The sequence below is a fragment of the Jaculus jaculus genome, chromosome 7 (assembly GCF_020740685.1).
Source record: "Jaculus jaculus isolate mJacJac1 chromosome 7, mJacJac1.mat.Y.cur, whole genome shotgun sequence".
NCBI lineage: Eukaryota > Metazoa > Chordata > Mammalia > Rodentia > Dipodidae > Jaculus > Jaculus jaculus.
The window spans coordinates 110,900,445-110,917,484 of record NC_059108.1 but is presented as its reverse complement, the minus strand read 5'-3'; the positions used below and the strand labels follow the sequence as shown (position 1 = coordinate 110,917,484).

The 17,040-nt window shown below is 43.9% G+C and overlaps 1 protein-coding gene across 1 annotated transcript in view; it reads right to left on the bottom strand.

The window, feature by feature from the left end:
- Positions 1–17,040, bottom strand: part of Peli2 (pellino E3 ubiquitin protein ligase family member 2) — a 161,629-nt gene that overhangs the window by 95,462 nt on the left and 49,127 nt on the right. The window contains exon 2 of the mRNA XM_004649213.2: positions 3,223–3,352. Within this exon, the coding sequence (XP_004649270.1) occupies positions 3,223–3,352 (130 nt within the window). The remainder of the gene's footprint in view (positions 1–3,222; positions 3,353–17,040) is intronic.

Sequence of the window (17,040 nt, the reverse complement as noted above, 5' to 3'; positions counted from 1 at the left end):
TTGATAGCTACTCCTCCCATCCTACAGTCTTTTCTCCAGTTTTTCTTTTCTTTGTTAGCCAGAAATTTGGTTGTATAGAACCAACGTGTATCACCTGATCCAACACAGCTCCTGCTTCTTGTCAGTTTGTTCAGTTTATACATGAGTAACCTGACGTCCTGAGGAAACATTTTCCCATGTCATAAAATAAGAGGGGTGAAGACCAAAACCCCATCTGCCCTGTTCTGTGCACTGTGGGTATTATGTTTAAACAGAGACTTAGACAGATATCAAGATACATGATCAAAATAACTTGAAGCAAAATACAGGGATAAAGGTAAAACATAAAAGGCTAAAAGGGGGGCGGCTGGAGAGATTTCTCAGTGGTTAAGGCACTCGCCTGCAAAGCCTAACAACCTGGGTTCAATTCCCCAGTGCCCACATAAAGCCAGATGGAGAAAGTGGCACATGTGTCTGGAGTTTGACTGCAGCGGCTGGAGGCCAAGCCATGCCCAATCATTCTCCCTCCCTCCCTTCTTGTTAATATAATTTGTTTTAAAGGCTAACATGGGAGGCATTAGAGTCGAGAAAGAAAAGGGTCCACTGAGCTTCCCACAGAAGTAATTCTCTATATTCTATATTTTATTATGAAATGAAGCCCAAGTAATCCAAGCACGGTCTTTCTTTCTCATTTGTTCTCTCCCTCCCCCATCTTTTTTGTTTTGTTTTGTTTCTGTTTTTGTTTTTTTGAAGTAGAGTCTCACTCTAGCACAGGCTGACCTAGAATTCACTATGTAGTCTCAGGGTGGCCTTGAACTCATGGTGATCCTTCAACCTTTGACTCTTGAGTCCTGGGATTAAAGGCATGCACCACAGCTGCCCATCTTTTCTTTTCTTTTCTTTCTTTTTTTTTTTTTGTTTTTAGCATGGTGTTAGGGATTGAACCTATTTCATATGCGAGGCAAACACGAAACCACTGAGATTACAGCCCTAGCCCTAAGCAACAGTTTTAAGTGTCAGCCATTCTATTAATATAAAACGCATGCTTCAAAAAGGAATTATTATACAAAGATTCAAAAGTAAAGATAAATGTCACAAAATTAAAAGGACCATGTTATACTAGAACATTTTGACACTCATCATGTGCTTTAAACCACTAGTCTTTGGTTTCCTTCTTCATGATACTTTTGCATGATGGGTTGAATTGACATTCCCAGCAATCATCTGGGGCAGGGCTGTGTGCTCGACTTGCTGGCTGCCTATGGGTCTCGGTTAGAAAGACGGGCGACTCCTCAGCCACTCCTACCTGCTTTATGGATATGAACCACAGCAGATGGTGATGTCTGGGAAGATTGTGGAACCTTCAGAAAGGGAGGCATGGCTGGTGGACATGGGTCACTGGGGACAGGCCACTGAGAATTGTAGGCCAGTCACAGGACAACTCCCCAAAGTGATAGTGTTAAGCAACTGTTGAGTTGCAGACTCTGGGCAGTGTTGAGTAGCTTGAGACATTCGCTCTTGGGGGGTGGGGGAGGAAGGAAGCTCAGGAGACTTGTGAGGTCAGCAAGTCTAGGAAAAGGTTACATACTCCTCCCTATAGATAGATAAAGAAATGACAAACAACCTCTTGGAAGAGACTCTCCAGCAAGCAGAGCTGCGTGCAGAGCTCCTGAACATGGTGCAGAGATGCAGCTTCCCTGGGTCATCACCTAAACTGGGTGAACTTCTTGGTGGCAAAGCTGCCTTTGAGCATCCATGCTCCTGTGTGACCCCTCACCCCGCTCTGTAAGTAAACCCAGTAGACTCACTCACTGCTTCACCATAGCTTACTGAGGTACAAGCATACTTTGGCCTGTCATCTGAGCTTTCTCTGGGATGAACAGACATGTGTTTGTGTCTCCCTAGAGAAACTGTTTTCCTGTAATAAACACTGAGAAGTAACTAGTATAGATCATAAAATGTTTTTCATATTTTCTTGACTTCTCAAGGGTGGGGTTTTTTGTTTGTTTTATCTTTTTCTTTGGAGCCTTTGTAAAACTAGATTTACTTATGGAACATCATTTCATCCCTGAAATATTTAGTTTCTCTTTCTCCAGCCAAAACAGAGCCACTAAATACTAATCTTTCCCATCTCTTTGGTGCATAATATTTTTGTTTCTACTTTTTTCCTTAAGAGACTATCTTAACTGGTAGATTCTAGCAGTTTCTTTCCAGAGCACTGCTTTAGAAGTTTTTAAAATCAAAGTGTTCACAGAGGTGATTATTGCTAATGCTGTGTATATACAGTACACTTATTCCAAGGGACCATCACTGCTCTTTGAATACTGGTTTCTATCAAAAACAGATTCAAAACAGTTTTTCCAGGAGGTCTAAGCCCATAATGATAAACATACAGTCATCAGCCCCATACGAAGTACTGCTGGTTAATATCATTATTTTGGAGAAAAGGCAATTGTAATACACACACACACACACACACACACACACACACACACACATATACATACATACACACATCAAGGAATTAATTTTATTGAAAGAAAAACTGCCAGAAGTCTAATGTGTAAACTTTAGCAGAATAAGCAGAATGAAAACTCAGGTTTTCCTCCTGCTACATATTAGAACACAAAAGATGTAATCCTTTTTTTTTTTTTTTTAACCTTCACATTTTACTCACTTCAAACTTATAGCAATAAAAAGCACAGTGGCCTTCCTGCATCACATCTTAACTGTACAAATCCAATGTCATGGACACGTAGAGTATGTGAAAATAACCATTGCACTCAGCGAACAGAAGGAAAATAATAAACATTTATAAGGTTTATACCAAGATTTAATATAAGAACTCTAGGATAAAGAATACCATGTATCACTGAAATGCAACTATCTTAACGTGATGAATCCTGGTTGCTTTGCTTCTCAAAGCAGTGCCTCAGATTCAGATTGTACCTGCCAACCCCTCCCCTCTCATGAAACACCCTGCGATGACTTGAGATATGTTTGGGTGTTAGGACCTGTGGACTGTGGAGAGAGGGCTGCCGGTGGCATCTAGTGCGGTCAGGGCCAGGAAAGCTGCTAAGCACCCTACAGTGCACACAGCACAGCCCTTCAGAGCCATTATCCAGCCTCCAATGACAGAGGAATTGTCCCATGCAAAAACCAGACCAAAGGAAACTGCACAGTTGACAAGGAATATCACTGTCATGTTTGCCAAGGCCCTCCCAAACACCCAGAGCCACCTACCTTGGATGCCTGAGGGGTAGAGATCACATGGACTGTGCTGGGCTTGACGCCATTGGCCTTAGGCCTCTTGAAGAGAGCAAATCTGCTTTTCCTGCGGCCTCTGTCTCCATTAGGCAAAGCACCATTGTACCTAGACACAGAGATGAAAGTGCTCATTAAGTGTTAAACCTGAATGGTAGCTACAGTAAGAGAAAACACAGGAAGGGCCAGGAAGAGTTTCCCACAACACACCCACAAAAGGAAAAGACTGCAAAACAGACTTCAGCTGTAATAAAACTCAAATCACTTCCAGAAACTTCATTTAGGAGTGATGTACAATTAATGACAGGTTTGCTAGTCTGTAAAGACAGAGTCTTCAAAACTTCTTTGAAAGAGGCAAGCGCATGAGTAAGTGAATGAGATTCTACAGAGGCCACATTAGCACTGGGCTGTTCAGCTCATGCCATTCTCATGGACCCCAGAGAAACACTTGAGAAATATTTTTCAATGAACTAGTCATAAAACAGAACACTAATTAAACCTCATGTCTCACTCTCAAATCATGTTAATGTTGTCTGTAAGATCTTTACTTGTTAGCAAATCAAATTTAGTTACTTGCTTTCTTAAAGCCTGAATCCTCTAAATGAATTCTCATGTTTGAACTCTAGATTGCTAGGTTAATAGGTAAAAAAGAAAAACTTCCACAAAATATACATGAGTTTTAGTCCCTTGTTAAAAAGTTAAAAAAAAATAAACTTAAAAAGTAAACAAGAAAGTAAGTCCTGGAGTATATTTCTTATAGATTCTAAGTAGAATCACAGCTAGAGGTCCCATTTTCTTTTTTCTTTTTTAAATGTTATGTATCATTATAAATTTGTGTGAGTATGTGTGTATATGTAGGCACTCCAGGGCCTCATGTCACTACATATGAACACAAGACAATGGCGCTATTTTCTGCATCTAGCCAGCTTACACAGGTGGTTTGGAAACTGAACCCAGACCACCAGGCTTTGCAAGTAAGCACCGTCATCAGTAGACCCATCTTCCCAGACCCTGTGGAGGGTCCATCGTCAACTGCATAATTCTAACCCTGGGTTAACCTACCCCTGAATGATTTGATCGGTGTCCCATATCGCCACATGGACATGACAAAGATGCCTGCGCCTTGGCCAAAGTTCCTTCCCCGAGAAAAAGGGAAATGAATCATCCACAATGCACACCGATAAACATGGCCATGCCAGGATTCCCGGATCAAAGTGGGGACAGTAGGCCTGGTGGTGAGTTCCTGTTCTGAGGGTTGTGTCCAGCAAACCGCCCTGCTTTGCTCTACTTCTCCGGCCCTACCCAGAACAGAGGCGGGGTCCAGGGTGGGGACGGGGAGGGACGCGGAACCACAGAAGTTGGAACAAAGGGGTCTTAGGCGTGTATGTCCCATGAGCTGGGTCAGTCACTGCTGGAGAATGGTTTTACACTAAACAGTCCCTCATTGTGCTTATAGTGCTTCCATGCACAGCTCAAAAGAATGATAGCTATATAAAAGGCCTCCAGCATAAAGAAATAACTTGGTTCAAGTCTTAGTCCTCCCTTTTCTTCTCAGGCCAGGTCAGCATAAATGATTACCTTAAACAACTTTGTGATCACTACTACCACGTGGCCGTGAGTAAACAATCATCACAAGCCCATTTTATGATACTTTCACACCAGTTAACAAGACAAACAGTCTGCATTAAGGAAAACATATGTGAACCAATTAAAGCCAAGATGGCAAACAACTTGGAGGAACATTTTCACTACTGTGGCCCAAAGAAAATTACCACACGATCTGGCAAGGTTTCCTGTGCCCCTTACTTTACCTTGGGCGTGCTACAAATTTCTCTTACCCATACACTCCCAGTCAAGGGTACCCCCGACCCAGGGGGAGAGTGTGGCAGACACACAAAAGCACCTCCCTCTCTGGAATCTACCCTGTCACTCTCAGAGGTGAGCCCCAACATCAGGTTTGGATGAGGGGGCCCTGCCAGCACCCTCCCTTCTGCCGCTCCACCTTGGGCCAAGATGGGTATCTGGTCCAAGCTGGCCAACATCATCTTCATGCCAGGAAATATAAAGCTGGGACAAGGGATGTCTATCCATTTTCTGTGGGCAGTGAGAGCTATAAAATATAAGCAAAGGCACGGTGGGGATGCCCAGTCTATACAGAAGCAGAAGGTGAGGCTGAAGCAGAAGAGGAGAAATGAGGGGCAAAATGAGGGCATCTCTTTACCCAGATAGGCTCTAACCCTCGTCAAAAGGAGGCCTTCTCCTGCCTCAGATGTGCTGTCACCCTTGTTCAAAAACTTCTTTTTTAAAAAATATTTTATTACTTATTTATTTGAGAGAAAGACATGGGGAGGGGGGAGGGGGCGCACCAGGGCCTCCAGCCACTACAAACAAACTCCAGATGGATGCGCCACCTTGTGCATCTGGCTTACGTGGGTCCTTGAGGAATCCAACTGAGGTCCCTTGGCTTCTCAGGCAAATGTCTTAACCACTAAGCCATCTCTCCAGCCCCAGAAAATTCTTTTCCATAACCTCAAAGCTGAATCCAATGTAAGGGAGGAGGAGTCAGAAGTATCAACCTTCACACATGCAGAAACATTTTAATTGAAAATTGCCTATAGATAGATTGCCTATGCACAGATACTGTAGGTTAGGCAAATAAGAAACCCATGCATTTATTGGGATGGAGAGATGGCTTAGCAGTTAAGCGCTTGCCTGTGAAGCCTAAGAACCCCAGTTCGAGGCTCGGTTCCCCAGGTCCCACGTTAGCCAGATGCACAAGGGGGTGCACGTGTCTGGAGTTCGTTTGCAGAGGCTGGAAGCCCTGGCGCGCCCATTCTCTCTCTCTCCCTCTATCTGTCTTTCTCTCTGTGTCTGTCGCTCTCAAATAAATAAAATAAAAATAAAAAAAAGAAACCCATGCGTTTATGGATTGTCTACTTAATATATCTAAATGGTGGTGGGTCAAAATTCCTATTGAAATTAATTAAGTAGCGGTGGAAAAAAGTGTAGAGATAAGTTTCTAATTAGATTAAGCTATGGGGTTATTCATGCATTATTTATAGTGCCACGTACTAGAACTACAACAAGGAAGAGTATCAGCTTCCCTGCCTTCTCAGAGCCCTCTCCTTGGGGAAGGAAGGGTCAAGACAGACTGGGTCCAATCATAACAGCAGGCCCCTCCGGACAAAGACCTTGACTCTTACCCTAAGGGAAAAGAGGGATCTGCTGGAATGTGAGCAAGCAGCTAGTATATCTAATATATAGAGCTATCGCTCTGGTGGCAAAGTGCAGGAAGGACTAGAGACAGATGCAGGTAGGAGAGGATCAGTCCCGAGAACCATCAAGGCCAGAGCAGTCATTTAGTGTATGCACCAGTACTTAAAAGATATGACCATGTCCTAGAACCTGTAAAAAGGATCTTTTAGAACAAGGATCTTTGGGGCAGGAGAGATGGCTTAGCAGTTAAGGAACTTTCCAGAGAAGCCTGAGGACCTAGGTTCGATTCCCCAGGACCCACATAAGCCAGATGCACATGGCAGCACATGCATCCGGAGTTCGTTTACAGTGGCTAGCGGCCCTGGCATGCCCATTCTCTCTCTCTAATGAATAAATAAATTAAAATATTAAAAGAAAAAAAGGAAAAGGATCGTTGTAGATGTAGTGAGGCTAAGGCTCTCAAACTGATGTCATGCAGGATTGCTGGTGGGAAGTCCAAGTGTGAGAGGAGTCAGGGACAGAGAAGGGGTGGCCAGATAAAGACACAAGCACAGCCTGGAGTTACACAAGCACATTCCAAGGAACACCTGGAGCCGCTGGAAGCTAGAGGGACAAGGGAGCTTGTCTTCCCTGGAACTCTCAGAGAGACCGCCCCTGCCCATGCCTTGATTTCAAGAGCCCCCCAAAACCCTATGGAATTAAAGTCTGTTGTTTTCAAGTATGTGTCAATTTGTGACGGTTGGGGGAGGGTAGGCGGGCTAAAATAAAGCAATGGAGGTGGACAGGAGCTGGAGACTTAAAAAGGTTGAACGAGGGCTGGAGAGATGGCCTAGTGGTTAAGGCACTTGCCTGCGAAGTCTAAGAATTCTCTAGGTCTCACATTAGCCCGATGTGCCACATTGTGCGTCTGGAGTTTATTTGTAGTGGCTGGTGACATAACCATTCGTGTGCTCACTCGCTCGCTCACTCTCTCTCTCTCTCTTTCTGTCCTTCTGTATTTAATAAATGAATAAAATGATTTTTAAAAAAATTTTTTAAAAAGGTTGAGTGCTGCTTTCAAGGTGAGGCCAACATCAGACTCACCTGGGACATGTTATAAAATTATGGAAAACGACCTACTTGGAGATTCTAATTCAGCATCCAGGTAGGCTCCAGGCCTGCATATGTGCAGAGCTCCACAGGGAATACTTATTCAGGGCCACAGGGGACAGCCTGCAAAATCCAACACTACAGACACAGAAAGCAGAAATCACAGAGGTTTGGGCCTGGCCAGGGTGACGGCATGATTAGGAGGGAAATGACGGTACCAATATATAATGTGTCCATACAAAGTTTCTCCTTAATAATAAATTTTAAAAAGAAATAGGACTGGAGTTACAGGTGTAGTTAGGAGTCCAGCTGAGGGCAACTGGACAAGCAGTTCTAGAGCTCAGGACAAGCCACAGACCTGGGGCCTTTGACATGGGGCTTAGCAAAATCATGAGAATGAATGAGATGAAGAAAATGGTATGGGGGTGGATACCACCCTTCTAGGCACAGGCAGGAAAAGCAAGGCCTGCACAGAATATTATTACAATGGCAAGAGAAGTCCCAGAGTGCTTAGCCAGGTCAGAGGTCAGCCACGCAAATGAAAAGGTGTAACCATGAACAAGAACAGAAAGGCCACTGGTAAGCCGACCATCTTCCAAACAAGCAAAACCAAACAAGCCAATGCCTCCAACCTTGGCTTCTGTGGTAATCTGAATAGATGGGCCCCAATATATTCAGTGTTTTATTTGTCGGTAGTTCAGATCTGCAGCCACCTGACTGGAGGAGGTGTCACTGGTGTGGCAGTGGGTTTGCAATTCCAATCTAAAGATATGCAAAGTGTCTAGTTCCACCTGGAGTTCCCAAGTGTGCTGTGTGGTGTGGCTTTTGGCTTGTGGTTTTCCCTCTTGCTCTCTACTCGGACCTGTGAAGGCAGGCCAGCTTCTTCTGACATTATGGAACTTCTGGATCTGTAAGCTTCAATAAACCCCTTCCTCCATAACTGTGCCTGGTCTCGAAGTTCATCTCAGCGAACCTGAACCTGTCTGCTACAGCCTCCTTGCCTCCACCTGTTCCTGAAAAAGAACCCACCTCTAGCACTTACTGACTCCTGCAGCCCATGATCAGTGCACCTTTGCCCCACGTGTAAAAGTGCATTTCATTACACTCACACACCCAGCACTCCTCCACCCTTTCCTCAGGAAAGTCTTTCACAGGCTCTCCTGTCAAGAAGCGGTGCCTGGTAGGTCAAGGAGGGTCACAAGTCCCTTTTTACTTCTGACTGAGAACTGGAGTCTAATTTCCTCCTCTTTAAACAAGCCCCTTGTGACCTGCTTACCAATGGGATTCAGAGGAGGTGACAAGCGAAGCCAGGTGCGGAAAAGCTTTGCAGCTTCTGGAAGCTTCTGAAATGCCTCATGAGAAACCTGACTCCCCTGGGAACGCCATGCTGAGCAAGACTCGCAGACATTCCCCTCCAAGTCCCAGCTGAGTCTGGCCTTCTAGCCACCCCTAAGGACCAGATGTGGGAAAAGCCGGGGGGGGGGGACTCTCCACCAGTCAGCTGACTATCAGCAGGCCCCCAGTGACATCAAGTAGGGCAGAACCACCTAAATTCCTCGCCCACAGAACTGTGCAATAAATGGAATGGTGGTGGTGTTAAGCCATGGTCTTTGGGGTGGTTGCTTATGCAGCAGCAGACAGCTGGAACAAGCCCCAGCCTTTGAGCAGTCACTCTCCCGGCTCCACAGCCTCTGGTGGAGCCCAATCATTTCCACGTCTAGCTCTGCACCTTCTAAGGACTATCACCAACTCTCCCTGCCTCCTCATCTGGGGCCTCTGTCCCCTAGGGAAGGTGAGTTTCAGGACAGTAAGGCACCAGGCAAAGTAAAGTACACTGGGGACACAGCAGACACCGAAACCCTCCCAACCAGCCAGGACACAGAAGAACAGTCTTTGGTGTGGTAGGCCCAGACAGAAAGGCAAAATTGTGCTTAAAAAAGCAAAAAGTTCCTGCTCCACAAAAGGTCAGAATGTCCCTGGCTGGCAAGCCTTTCGCCAGTCAGTCTGTGGAAAGACAATGTCCATGCGCTGCTGACACACCTATTTCAGCTGCTGAACGGAGCTGTTCCAATTTGAACCCACAAGGTGCCTTTCAAGCTTCTCATTAAAAAAAAAAAAAATGAAGATGTTGTTTAAGCATTCCATTTATTTAGTACATGTGTGATGAAAGTTTAACTATTCACATATGCAGAGCAAATAGTTGGTCTTAATGGTAAAATTATTTGGAAGCTGCAAAGGCTAATAAAAATACTGTGAAAGAACCCTTGTTAAGTAATAAAGAGACTTCCCGATTTATAATTTAGAGCTCATATATATTAATGTGCACTAACTTTGTGCCAAGATACCCTGCAAAGGGGACATTGCTCCAAATGGACCAGTAAAAGTCTCAGAATTGGAGAGTCACAGACACAACACAGCTAGGAAAGGTCAAGAAGAACTAGTTTTGTCTGGCTCCAAGTTTCATATACTTCCCAATAGACAGCACCAACAGTTTCTCAGTTCAAGGCATTTCTTAGCATACAACACAAAGACACAGTCTTGAAAAGAAGCCTGCCATCTAAAAATGCATTTGTCAAAAGAAATTTTTTTTATGAAAAAGAAACAACAGCAAGAGAAGGGGTGCCTGGCCTGCTCTGAAGACATCACACACAGGTGGCAGTGAGCTCTCGTATGGAAGACTGGAGGGCTCCAGAGCAAGGGTGTGTTAGTGGCCCATGATCCTCTTCCGGTGCCAGCCAGGTTTTTATTACAATGAAAGGTTCTGGCCTCCCTTAAGAAAGCAGTACCTGTCACTTACACCAGGAAACCACAAGCAACCACAACAGGCAAAGGAGGCTGTACACTGCGGATGAACAGGGCAGGATCCTAGACGTGAGAGGCCGGCAGGCATGGCCTGGGTCTGGTAAGTGCCTGCAATGGGGCACTGAGGCAGCCCACGTGACTCACTTCACGTACGCACTACCAGAACTGTGAGAAACCGTAGGGGAACTGCAAGGGCCTGGCATTGGCTTTCCACAATCACAGTCCCAACTCCCATATTGTTTTAACTTATATGCCTAGACTCCTCCTGCCCCAGTGAACTATAAAGCCCTGAGACACAATGTGTACTTCTGTATGACTAAGAAACGCTGCTTGGTGGGGTTTTATAAAGACCCAGACTCTGAGTTCCACTCAGAGCACTGTGGGCACCATCGCAATACCCCCTCCAGAGATGACAGGCTGCAGCTTTGTAAAGTCAGCGCACTGAGGAAACCTTCCTGACCTTGGCATTACAAAGGATATTCTCAAGTCCCTGATTCTATTTAGAAAGTTTCCCTGCTCCAGGAAGCTATTTAAAAATATTAACTATAAAATTACATGTATTCTTTCCAAATGCATTAAGTACACTGAGTGCGTCAGGCTGAAGGCTGGATCTAACTGGCTATGGATGTACAACATGCCTGTCTCTGACAGGCTCAGCCAGGAGGGAAAGGTAGTCAGGGTAACAGATAAAAAAAAAATGCTGACGAATGTTATTGAAAGAAAACAAGAAAAAAGCTGAAAGAAATCAAAACAGGACTACTGTTTTCTGTTTCACTCTATCTTGTCATTTTGTGCTGGGGATTGAGTCCAAGGCCACCCAAACATGCTCGACCACTGATGGCTCCAACAGTACGCTTTGCATGCTCATGCTGCCTTGGAGTGTTTGAGCCACACTGGTTGCAGTCATCGAAGAGTAAGTCTTCTATTCTGGACTTGTGTGACAACCCAGGTTGATCTTCCATGTTCCTTCCACCATTCTACAGGGCGTTACTATGCGTTGACTATGAAATGCCCCCCGCCAAGCCTCAAGTGATTGTCATGAAGCCTCTACTGAGTCCCCAGCTGGTGGAGTGAGCCTTTGGAAGACGGAGCCTTGCTGGAGGAGGTGTGTCACTGGGGTGGGCCGAGAGGTTCATTAGTCTAATCCACTGTGTGTTCAAAGCTGGCTTAGCTCAACGTTGCTGCTCTCTCCCTGTTGCTGATGTATGAAGTTGTGGGCCAGATGTCACTCTGCTAGGCTTCCTAACCCCCCAACACCATGATGAGGCTTCCCCTCAAAACTGTAAGCCAAAATAAACCCTTTCCTTCCATAAGCATCCTGGTTGGACACTTTGTTCCAGCAACAAGAAGGTGATTGCTTTCTGAGTGATTCTTTCTTAGCATATCTTCCCTTCACCTCTGTGCATGGTACCTTAAAACAGAGGAGGTAGGAGCTCGAAGAAATAGTCACGTTAGTGTGGGGATGATGGTGGCGGTCCTTACCGATCACCAGATAAGAAGTCTGCTCCTCATGCTTTTCTTAGCTAATGCTGTAAACTAACCACAACTGTTTTCTCACCTACAAATTACAAATCTAATTTTTTTTAAAATTTATTTATTTATTTGAGAGCGACAGACACAGAGAGAAAGACAGATAGAGGGAGAGAGAGAGAATGGGCGCGCCAGGGCTTCCAGCCTCTGCAAACGAACTCCAGACGCGTGCGCCCCCTTGTGCATCTGGCTAACGTGGGACCTGGGGAACCGAGCCTCGAACTGGGGTCCTTAGGCTTCACAGGCAAGCGCTTAACCGCTAAGCCATCTCTCCAGCCCACAAATCTAATTTTTAAAAGCAATTCCTACCTAACCTCACTCAAACATTTTAATGAAGGGCCTTTGAGCCATTTTCCCAGTCCCTCTCTCAAACATTTCTGCAGTATAGACACAGAAGGCATTCCACCCAACTAAAACCCTGGCATTCTAAGATGGGAAAGAGGGCCATTATGTAAATTCATATTGTAGCTGTAGTTGACAAATGACTCTCAAGTTTTCGTGGCAACTGAGATACAGCAGTTATGGTGCAAGTGCCCCTTTTCTTCTCTAGAGTTCTCATACTAAAATACCTGCCTTAAAAAGTCCCTGTATCAGAAGCCCAACACTAGATACACGTTCAGGCGATGCTCACCTGTCCTTTCTAGGCTGATACCCCCACCTGCTCTCACCAGCACACAAGAGCCCTGGATCCTGGCTCTACCCTCCATCCACATAGGCCTCTGCACAAGGCCTTTAGCTACTCAGTGCCTCAGTTTCCTTTCCCAGAAAGAAGCAGAGCAGAGCACAGTATGATTTGCATTCTGGTCCAGCCTGATGTTAGGAGGTAAGATCCTAGACTCCTGACCACTGCCTCATTAGTACCACACCTGGGCTGACCCCTGGTCAAACTCTCTGCTCTTTCTTGCTTTTACTCAATTTCTATTGATTCTTAAAGGTCAAGCTTCCCCATTTCTTCCTCCAATCATGCCACGAACAGAATGTATAAAACAAATTCAGTGTACCTTTACAAAAGCAGCTGTTTATAAAAAGGAGTATTTATTGGCAGGAAGAATGTAAGAGCCAAAGGAAGGAGAGGACTCCTTACAAAGCACTTTTCTAGACACAAAAGGGCCTGGATCTCCACAACCTTGCAGTGCCTGGCACTACCTGCACAAGACCAGTATAAAAGGAGGAAAAATTGATGACATCAAAAGAAAAGAGAGACTTGATTGAGAGGAGGAGGGGATATGATGGAGAGTGGAGTTGTGAAGGGGAAAGTGAGGAGTGAAGAGGGAATTATCATGGCTTAATGTCAATAATTATGGAAGTTGTCAATAATAAAAATATTTTTAAAATTCAAAAAGAGAATATTTATTAACCAGTACTGAGCTATTTTGCTTTCTTGAAGTCTCTCTCTCCTTTATTCATGTTATATTATACTACCTAATTTTTTTATTGTACTGAATCTTTGGTTTGTGAACACTATTAGAGGACCAATAACAAATACTTTTCACTTAACAGCTGATAGTAGCTAAGAGCCAAGAGGGAAGGTCACTTATGCTGCTACTTAAAGACTTCATCAAGACCACTTCCTTACTACTTCTATTAATCTGCCTTTGGCCGCAACAGTTTAAAATATCTCCAGTAGAGCATATATTGATATCAGTGCTTTTTAAAAAGACTTATCTCCAGTAGAGCATATATTGATATCAGTGCTTTTTAAAAAGACTTTATTTACAAGTAGAGAGAGAAAGAGAGAGAGAGAATGAGAACTACAGAGAGGATACAGGCATGCCAGGGCCTCTTGCCACTGCAAATGAACTCAGATGCATGCATCACTGTGCCTCTGGCTTTATCTGGGAACTGAACCAGAGTTTCAGGTTTTGCAAGCAAGTATCCTTAACCATGGAGCCATCTCTTCAGCTCCAAAAGATCTTTTTTAACACTATGGATGAAATTTAATTTTTAAAAAATATTTTATGTATTTATTTGAGAGAGAGAGAGATATAGAAATAGGGGGAAAGAGAGAGCGAGACAGACAGAATGGGCACGCCAGGGTCTCCAGCCACTGCAAACAAACTCCAGATGCATGTGCCCCTTGTGCATCTGCCTTACATGGGTACTGGGGAGTCAAACCTAAGTCCTTTGGCTTTTTAGGCAAATGCCTTAACCACTAAGCCATCTCTCCAGCCCTGAAATTTAATTTGAATGTATTATCCTGTAGTAATTTTTATTTCCAAAAGATGGTAAGATTATCACACTAAGGGGAAAAATGGTATGTAGCAAGAAATGAATATGATATCATAAAATTATTTACACAAATCAAAACAACCAGGTAAAAAATTATCACCTTATTCCTAAATTATTAAATCTTATTCCTAAATTAATGCCATTTTATATTTACTATTTCCTTACATTTCTTACCAAAACTTTAGAATTTTTTTTAAAAAGAACGGACTAAATCCAATATATTCCCTGTATATCACTTTAACATTTGTCTCTGTTGGCCACTTGTCATCAAAATTAAGATAGACAGGGGCATAAATTCTAGATGGTAGACTGCAACGTGGTCCTTTTGCCTCAGTTTTCCCTAGAAATGGGTCCTGTGCCTGGTAAGTTGAGAGTTCCAGCTCACTTCCTTGCATGGGACTTTGAGTTCAGCCACGTGACCTGCTCTGGCTAATAAATGGGACGTGAGGTGAACAGGGATTGGAAATGTACGTGGGGGCTGAAATGATCATTAGGTCCCTCTGCTATGGCCACAAGTGAATGAGTATGTCCAGCTGGCCTTCCATGCCAAGGAGAATGAAACCCCTGGAGGAGCCCCAGGCCGGGTGGACATAGAGCCACACCAGCTGAGTCTCAAGCAATCCCCAGAGTGCTAAGAAATGCTTGGTGTTTAGAGCAATTGCATTTTGTCTGACTAGTTATAAAGCAGCATATGGGGATACTTAACCTATGCTCTGTGCTTCAGAGGCAAATTATGTAGCTTCTTTAGTGCATAAAGATTTGGGGCTAAATATACATATCAAATACATATCTTTTGAAGATTTCATATAGAAAGAAACTCAATCAGAAGGACACATCTAAAATTAGAGATAATTTCACATTGGTTTTAAGAAAATGGGTTTTAAAAATGCATACTTCTTAAACAGAGGATGGTGATGTATTTGATCTTACTTTTCAATAAATTATAATGTCCATTAAAATCTATGGTCCTCAGATTAATGCTGCTCTCATCTTTGGCCAGAGAAGCTTCTTTTTGTAAACAGTGGTGACTACCTGGGAGACTCAAAACTCATCTAAGAACAAAGAATAGCTGTTGTGTGCTAATCAAGATCGCTCTATCATGCCCTCCAAGACTGGGAGGGGCTGAACGAGTCTAAGAGTGGGGGGCTGCGCTGGGGCTCTGTCTTCCCGGTGTCCCGCAGCTGCTGCGCTCAGGACCTCACGTGGACGGCTGGACCTGCACAAGAGCTGCACACTATCAGGCCCACAAATATTCCCGCAAGAATGACGGAAGAAGGCTTTCACAAGAAAGAAAAGACATCAAAGCATAAGAGGAATTGGTTGGAAAGAAGGAGGGCTTCAGTGGGAGGGGAGGAGGGAAAAGAAACAACAGGAAGTCATGGGAGGGGATTATGATCAAAACACATTATTGCAGGGCATGGTGGCGCACGCCTTTAATCCCAGCACTCGGGAGGCAGAGGAAGGAGGATCACTGTGAGTTCGAGGCCACCCTGAGACTCCATAGAGAATTCTAGGTCAGCCTGGGCTAGAGTGAGACCCTACCTCGAAAATACCACACACACACACACACACACACACACACACACACACACACACACACACAAAGCATTATGTGCATGTATGAACATTGCTAATTTAAAAAAAGAAATGAGGGTACTTTATACAAGCCAAGTAACGTGTGTATACAGTTGTCTTAATATCTAAGAATCAAATACAGGCCCAAAGGAATTAAGATCCTATTAATGATTACTTTGTAAAGAAGTAATCCTTCTACTCAGCTTATATACAACCCTATTCCAGTTACAAGACTCTGGATATGAGTATCTCAAAGGCTGTCTTTATTTTAATTTTTATTTTGAAAGAGAGAGAGAATGGACATGTTGGGACCTTCAGCCAGCATGCTGTGAACAAACTCCAGATGCATGCACCCCGTTATGCACATTGCAACACTGCACACTTGCATCACCGTGCATCTGGCTACATGGGACCCTAGAGACTGAACATGAGGTCTTAGGCTACTTAGGCAAGCGCCTCCATCGCAAAGCCATCTCTCCAAAGGCTGCCTTAAAACAAGGAAGAGTCGGGGGCAGGAGAGATGGCTTAGGAGTTAAAAGCACTTGCTCACAAATTCTCTAGCACCCACACAAAGCCACATGCAAAGTGAAACGTACATCTGTGATCCCAAACCCAGAGCCCTACCACAGTAGGAGGCCATGGTGCCAGGACAACCCGAAGTTTGAAGTGCGTATGCCAGCTGATATGACAGTTTGCAGTCTGGCCACTCTTCAACAGCAGCAAAAGAGCCTGTCACGAAGAAGGTATGTACATGCCTTGTTGTCTTTACCCATGTGCACACACACACACACACACACACACGAAGTACCTCACACTAGCACTGGCCTCTTTGGCAAACATGCAGCACACTATGACATACTTAAAAAACAGAAGCTCAATGTACGGCACAGAACAATTTTAGTTATTTGCCCAAAGTTGAAAAGTATTATCCAAGAAATAAAAACCAGAATTAAAATCTCCTATCATAACCATTCCTCACTACAAAAGATAATCACTTTCAATCTCTTTAAAGATTTCATGGCTCCACTCCTAAAAGAGTCATACTTACTATGTATATAATCTTTAGAAATGTCTAGAAAAACAGACAAGCCAGAGCAAGAACATTAACAGGAAATGGCCAAGCAGATTGTTTACTAAATATTTAATTGCTACTGTAGGTAACATATTTGCAAGGCAATTTGCTACAAAATGTTTTAGTTTTGTTCAATTATTCATAGCAGAAATTTTTGGCAAAAGGTGACTTTATGGCAAAAATAAATATATTTTAATAAGCCCTGAAGCAGAAAGCCAGTCATGACTTCCTGTGATGTGTGTCACTGCTACATGGATTTATTCACTTGCATAGGACTTTTTCCT